Consider the following 7,651-nt stretch of genomic DNA (forward strand, 5'->3'; position numbering starts at 1 on the left):
AGCAATACATTCTTACCAACCCTTGTTAGGCAACTCTAACCCAGACCAGTAACAGCCACTTTCTACTATACCAAATTGTCAATTTAAAATATTACAATTTTCTAAATATATCTATTCAATTACATTGATCAATAATAACTGCATTATATTTTCATATAGTTATTTTAAAATGTCAATGTTTAAAAACATTAAAATAATAGATTGGGGGTTCTAATACAACTATCATTCTTTAAAATTTCAGGTAGGTAAACCTGAGTTCAATTTCCGCCTCAGACAATGCCAGCTGTCACTTAAATATCAGCCTGCTTCAGTTTTCTCAACTGCAAAATGGGGATAACAATAGTACAATAGCACAATTTCCTAGAGTTGTGAGGATTAAGAGAGATAATATTTGTACAGTGCCTAGTACATAGTAGGTGCTTCGTAAATGCTTGTTTTATTCTTTTCTTCCTATATGGAATTAGAGAACCCAAGTTTGAATCCTGGCCTTGCCAATTACTACCTGTGTGAGCAAGTTATACCACTTCCCTGGTGGCCCTCTGTTTCTTCATTCATAAAATGAAACAGATGAACTAGATGATGTATAAGGTTCCTTCCAGGACCAAATCTATGATTTACTATATTATATTATATTATTTATTATATTATATAATATATTATATTGTGACCAAAATATAGTGGTTGCTACCACATAAACTTCTGGAAAATAAAAATGTATTCTTTCACCAGACATATTAAGATCCTCACTTAAAAGTAGTATACAAAAGAAATTCAGCATTCCTTTCCATGTCAACATACTCATTTTAACATTACTTGAAACCAGCACTAGGAAACAATATAGAAATTGTGCACTCCTTTGTTACTATTACTTCTTGAGTCAATAATGATGAGATATAGTGCATTTTCCCCCACCATGAATTCATTTGTAATACCACTTCCCGAATTTGTAAAAGGAGAGAAAATACCAGAGCATGACTAATTTATCAACTTGCTTTCTACCTTACCTTATTTTTCATCCCATTCCCACCCACTCCAACAAAAGCAAGCATTCTTAATAATTCACACAATAGATGCCATCTGACATCTATATATAATTATGTTCTGAAAAGTTCAAAGACACTTAAAAGTAATAAAAGTTCTCCATTTTTGCCAAGTTGTGGTACAACAAGAATAAAGTTCATGAAACTATCATGGTAAAGTTATATAGCTAATTGCAAAACTCTTAACAAGATCTGCTGATTATGAGAGTCAATTTAAAAGGAGGACACTCTAGTTAATTTTGGTCTTGAATTAAAAAAACAAACCCCAAACTTCAAGTATCGTAGTCATCCCAACAATTACTGAACTCATGATTAACTAAAATTAGTTGAAAGATTAAGGGAAAGAATAATTTTATGCTTGGACAAATGGGTTTTAATGGCACGACTATTCACCTTTCCGAATCTTATCCTTTTATTTAAATAAATAAAACATAAAACTTTACAAAGGAGCAAACAATTCTCAATCATTCAATTTTGTAAAATATCCAGATAGTTCCCTTCCTTGGGTTTTGAGGGTTTTTTGGGTCCAGAATGATTATTTGTTGGAATAGGGAACCAGGTGTTGCACCTCATCACACAAATCTATAACTTAAGAGTCTTACAGAGGTGCCTGGGGCTTTGAGAGGTTAAATTACAGTAATTCAAGTTAAGGAAGGCTTGATGATTAAGTAACTTGCCCAAGGTCAAACAGCTAGTATGTGTCAGAGAAAGGACTTGAACCCAGGTCATCTCAGAATCAGAGCTGGCCCTCTATCCATTACACCAGAATAGGGGAGAGAAATTTAAATGTAACTGGAAAATATTTAACAAAACAAATTAAGATAAATAGACCAAAAAAATAATGTTAATATGTGGTTTCTAAAGGCCCTTTTCTATGAGCTTGACACCACTAAAATATACCCTCATGCTGCCCCTCATTCTACCTTTTACCCTCTTACTGAGACTGTTCACGGCTCATCATTACCTTCATGACAAGCCTGGGAAATAAGTTCAAATTGATCACTTTTGCTTTAAATTAAAAAAAAAACCCAAAAACCCAAAACATGGGGGTGGGGCATTATTTGTGGAATGAATGATCCATTCCCATAGATAGATGTGCCCTCAATGATATCAACAGAACCAACCAAATTCTAAATGCAATAATTTATACTTTAGATATTTCATCCATCTAATCTAAAATCCATGGTTTTTTTTTTTCTGTCTGGCTCTGAAAAGAACATTTGAACTGCCACATTTCCAATTCAATAAGATACCAGTCAGGTAATTTTATTTTACTTTTTTTTCAGTCAGGTAATTTTATAGAACAGCTCAACAGTCTTGCTTTGTTCAAATTCCAATAGAATACATGATACAGAATGAACTAAAAATATTATCTTATTGTAGATCTAAACATACAATAAAATACATTAATGACAATAATCAAAACACCAATATGAAGTGTTGGAACATAAACAACTTACTTTATATAGTATCTTGCTCCTTCAAAAGTATATGCTTCTTCCCAACCAGTAGGCAAATCTAAAATACATACACAAAATTAATGTAATTTCAGTTAGATGAGCTATTCTTACTTGTTAAATGCATTTCTAAGCTGGAAAGATGTTTAACTGAGAATGAACATTAAGGGAAACATTCCTGTTATTATTTGGCTGTTCTTCAATACTTCAAGACTTTGGGTTTCATCCATTAAGTACAATGATTCCGATCACAACCCATCCATGCCTTTGTAGTTTGTCTTCCATGAGCCACTGGGGCCAAAAATATTCATCACCTAATGGCCAAACTTCTGGTAACTAGCTTCTTCAAACTTAACTAGGCTGGTCCTCTTATGACACACAGTCCCATCATCAGATACACAATAGATTGTATGTATATAATCAGGCTCTCATTTGGCTATTAATTTAGTAGTTTAAACAAGACACTTCATCTGCTTCATTCAACTAGAAAACTAACCACAGGATCAAAGCTAATTATCTGAACCAATTACTCTTTTAGATTTAAGTATGAAGGGGAATGACAGAGAAAGGACTCACTTAAAAAGTACTGGCCTTAGCATTTTAAAAAATGGTTTTGAAAAAAGTTTCCCACCAAATCCTACATGCCACCTTCCTCTTGGGTATATTAATCTCCACTTTTCTTATTTAGGATATACAACTTACTGTTTTAAATAAAAGGAAGAACTTTTTGAGTACTATATTTAAATATAAAGAAATCTGACACTGCATAAATTTAAAAGCATATCATATTTCCTGTTTTTCACTTTTTCCAGAGATGTAGACAATACTAATATATCTTAATATATGTCAGGCAAACTATGTATGTATTACATGCTATTTGTTAATAATAACTGGCCCCTTCTTGACATAACAGACTGACTTGAGTCTAAAGCCAGTCAAGGAGAAGAAAATGACACATGAGAAAAAATTAAAGTGGATACCCTATAAAATAGGAACAGCTTTTTTCTCTATACATGGATGTTATCAGATCTGCCAGACAGATATGAGAAGGTGGGACCAGACATAATCTTTAAAGGGCGATTCCTCGTCTCTGCCGCCCATCCACACTCTATTCCTATTTACTGTTTCCTGTACACAGCATTTCAACTACTGCTTTGGTATCTTTGTAGAGACCTCCCTCCATGCCAAAATTAATTTTCCTCCTTACCTCTAGCTTTTACAACCACTGGCTTCTCAGCTAAATTCTGCCCTCCATAAAGTCCTCCCTGTTTTAGCACACCTTCCCCATAGACACCACAAATCAGTCTGTATATATTTCTTCAATGTAATTTTGAATGGTCACACTGCTTCCGACTCAATAAAATGTAATTAAACCTCGAGTCCAGGGTCTGTTTTTCCCTTTGTTTTGGCTCCCCATCACCTGACACATAGTGGGTGCTTAATAAATGTCTGCTAGATTCAACAGAATAACCAAAATAAGCATCCAAAAGTATAATTCCACCTTATTTTGGTGCTTCTCCTTTAAATGTCATACTATACTGTGTTTTATTAAATGAATTTATCAATAACCAAAACAAATTGATATATGTACATTGAAAGACAATGACATGACACACTAAAGTCAAAAGCCAGCAGGGTCTTAAGTATATTAGTCAGAAAACCCTAAAAATTCAACCCCATCATGCCTGTTACTAACTTTCCCTTTCCTCCACTCTCTTCCTCCTCCACCTTTCTGCAAATTTAGAGAGATTAGTCACTAAACTGAATGCTATCACATTTCTTAATCGTTCTTCTTGGTGACTTATTTCAAATAATGAGAATTAATAAAAAACTAGTGAAGGAGGAAGGCGAACTAAATGGTCTCCCACCTACAGCACACATTGTTCAAGCTTTTGGAACTCTATGGAGCCAGAAAGAAAACATGCAACATTTTCTAAGACAAACAAGTTTCACTAATGTAAACAATGAATGACAAAGGAAAGCTGAAGCAGCATTTTTGCTACAGTTCTCACATTCAACTTACACTTAGTAATTAAACAAACCACTGCCATGGACATATCTCTGAGCTCCCTCTCCACGCCCCCCCCTTCCCCCCCAAAGCGGACACTTGCCCGCTTGCATTGTCGAGTCTCCAGGGGAATATCTGCTACCTCATTGCCACTGCTGGGGAATTTCAATCTAGATCTCCAGCATCTTCAGCTCGCAAAAATCCTCCTCCAGCTCCAGAGGCTCACTCCTGGGAGGAGGAGGCGGCAACAGCAGAGGTAGGAGAGAAATGGGCAAGCTTTTTTCAGCTATTCTGTCGCAGAAAAAAGCACAACCTCCCCCAATTCCTCTCCTCCCCCTCATCTGCAATCACCTATACATAAATCCCACCTTTACAGAGCAGAGAGCATAACAGCATGGGAAGCAGGGAGTATGAAACCATTACCTCCGTTAAGGGTCACAGACAGGACTTACTAAAATGTTGGTCTGAGCATGAGTGAGAAAGACCCGAGAAGACAGGGGACTCAACGAGTACGGGTAGTTGTCTGCAAGATGCAGGGTCAGGGTTCTAGGTTAAATGGAGCTTCGGAACTATTCTTGCTCCGAGAGGGATGCTGGGCACTAAGGTGGGGTGGGAGGCAGGGGTCCTGGCAGGCATGGGGAAAGGTCTAAAGGAGGATATCATTTCCGAGCATTGACAAGAGGTGAGGGTGGGGGTGACAGTGAGAGGGTGAGAGAGAGACAGAGAGTGTATGTGTATGTGTTGGGGGAGGAGGGGGGCGATGCTTAAGGGGTTTCAGATCCTATGAATGGACAGATAATCGGGTGGCGCCGGGCCAAGAGGAGCACGAACCAAGTTCGGGGCACCTCCTGGGTTGCTCCTCTAACTGTATGGGGGTGGGGGTCCTCACCAGACCTCGCCTCCCTGTGGGGGAGTGGCCGCAGCTCCCGTGCAGGTGGCTTAATAAGCCCCAGGCGGGGACGGGAAAAAGATTGGGGTACAGTTTCCTGGGAAGCGCAGGACGAGAAGAGGAGACATGTGCATACACACACACACACACACACACACACGCACGCACACACACACACACGCACACGCAGCCTGGGCTGGGAAAGGGGGGGTCAGGACTGAGCGGTTACCTGGGCTCTGCCTCCGATGACCGGTGACCACGGCCTCTCCCGTGACGGGGTGCAGCCAGGTGGTGCTCTTCGCCTCCTCGCTGCAGGAAGGGAGACAGACGGGAAAGTGAGGGGGGCAGTGGGGGGGAGGGGCGCTCGCTGCGGGGGGGTGGGGGCGCTCGTTCTCCTGTCTCCCCCCTCCTGTCCTTGCCTCCTCTTCCTCTCCAGCCGCCTCCCTTTCTCCACCCGTGCCTCCCCTTCCCCCCGCCTCCTCCAGCCTTCCCAGGTTCTTTACTTGATGAAAAACACGCGGCCGCCTTTGGTGATCCCGTAAGTCCAGGTCGGGGGCAAGGAGCAGATCCACTCCAGGTTCAGATCCGCCGCCATGTCTGATCTCGAGCTGCCGCCGCCTCCTTCTCCTGCGGCCCGTAGCACAGGCAGAGAGGGAAGGAAGGGAAGGGAGGGGAGGGAGACCCAGAGGGAGCGAGCACGGCCACGAGGCGCGCCCCCGGCACGCCGCCCCCTCCCGCTCCTCCTCCTCCAGCACCGCGCCCGGGAGCGGGGCCGGCGCTCCAGCTGGGGCTGAGCTGCGGCGGCGGCGGCGGAGCCCGGACTCGGGGCTCCGGCCAGTCACCGCCCCCTGACGTCTCCCGTCTAGCGCCGGGGCCTTCTGCCCACCCACCCCCCGGCCCTTTCCGGGGGAGGGGCGCAAGCCCGGCAGCCGCGCCCCCAGCTTGTCCACACCTCTTCCCTCCCACTCGGAATGTTCCGGGTTCTATTGGGGGAAAGGGAAAAAAAAAGCTCCAGCCTGGATCCCGGGTCCCAGAGTCTGCACTTCGGCTTCCTAGCCCTGGTGTTTGGAGAGAAAGCAAGCCCACGGTGCCCGATGCTTTGCTATTTAAAAGCAACCCCCGAAACACCTCTTTCAAGAGCCAGATGACATTAACAGTTATTGAAAGGCCAAGGATTTTTGTTGGTTAAGTATAGCTTTTTCGGTTTTTTTTTGTTTTTTTTTTAAAGCTAAGAAAGCTTTGTATGTCTGTGCCAGACAATCAAAAGCTAGGTTAGCAACTGAATCTATGAAAAGATGCGTAGTCTTGAGACTTAGAAGACAAGTTCCTCCTTGTCTTCCCTTAAAGCCCCTTACCTGGTATACTTTTTTTTTAAAGGACTCTGCTTCTTTCCCAACACCACAATGATTGCCTCTTTTTGTCTCTGCCTATCCAGTGTACAATATTTCCAATTACCTGAGCTTCTTTGTCCCAAGCAAGAGATGAGTCATTCCAACGCAAGGGTTCAATAATAAAAGTACGACTAGGTTGTCATAGGGCACGTTTCTTGCGACTAGTTCAGGGTACCTTGGAAACATTTTTCTCCTTCACAATGGCTAAAGGAGGTAAATCATTTTACCTCGATTTAAAAAAACTACGACAAAAGCTTGGCCCGAGTCACATCCAGTACATGAGATGGAGCTCGATTGAAATCACGTGTTGCACTCCTTTTCATTTATGCCCTAATCCTTGTAATTTATGGTTCAGAATCTCAGCTCCGGGCTTATAATGACCAATTCAATCTTTGGGGCGTCTCAACAATAACAATCTATAATACTTAGCCCCCATCTTGGGTAACCCCTGGGAACATGAGAAATTTGGCTCCTGTTTTTCAAAGCACACCACTCTCCAAGCCATCTCTTCTGCCTCTGGAAGCAGTCAGGGTAACACAACCTTAACAAAGAACAGGTTTATTAAATAACTAAGTAATAACAACGAGAGATAATGTTTACAACCCCTTCTTTTTTCAGGGAGCTCTCCTATCTCCAAGCCTTAGTGTCTCTTCTCCCCAAAACTTAGTTGAAGCCCACTTGCTCACAATCTAAGCACTTGGATATTAGAGCCTCAGTTTAATGACAACTTTCTTAATGTGCTTGCCTACTTGTCCCTGGAGACCCTCAGCTTGTTCCTCTCTGAGGATCCTGTCTCTTCAGTACAGTCAACAACAGTTCTATGTCATCAATCTAACTAATCCTAACAGGCTCTTGCTCCCGAGGGC

The 7,651-nt window shown here is 41.9% G+C and overlaps 1 protein-coding gene across 13 annotated transcripts in view; it reads right to left on the reverse strand.

Moving 5' to 3' along the window:
• PLEKHA5 (pleckstrin homology domain containing A5) overlaps positions 1–6,081 on the reverse strand; it is a 182,910-nt gene extending 176,829 nt beyond the window's left edge. For 5 of the 13 annotated variants that reach the window (XR_003567010.1, XM_027838668.1, XM_027838669.1 and 2 more), the window contains exons 1-3: positions 5,898–6,081; positions 5,624–5,703; positions 2,501–2,558 (exon numbers count right to left, since the gene is read on the reverse strand). Coding sequence is in view for 11 of the 13 variants with exons in the window: in XM_027838668.1 (XP_027694469.1) it covers positions 2,501–2,558; positions 5,624–5,703; positions 5,898–5,989 (230 nt within the window). In the remaining 2 variants the exon portion in view is untranslated. Of the gene's footprint in view, positions 1–2,500; positions 2,559–5,623; positions 5,704–5,897 lie in introns of those variants that run through there. The other 8 variants (XM_027838658.1, XM_027838660.1, XM_027838659.1 and 5 more) reach the window with 4 other exon arrangements.
• Between the last annotated feature and the right edge of the window lie 1,570 nt (positions 6,082–7,651).

This window comes from Vombatus ursinus, unplaced genomic scaffold (genome assembly GCF_900497805.2).
Source record: "Vombatus ursinus unplaced genomic scaffold, bare-nosed wombat genome assembly UNPS02014830.1, whole genome shotgun sequence".
In the NCBI taxonomy this organism is placed as follows: Eukaryota; Metazoa; Chordata; class Mammalia; order Diprotodontia; family Vombatidae; genus Vombatus; species Vombatus ursinus.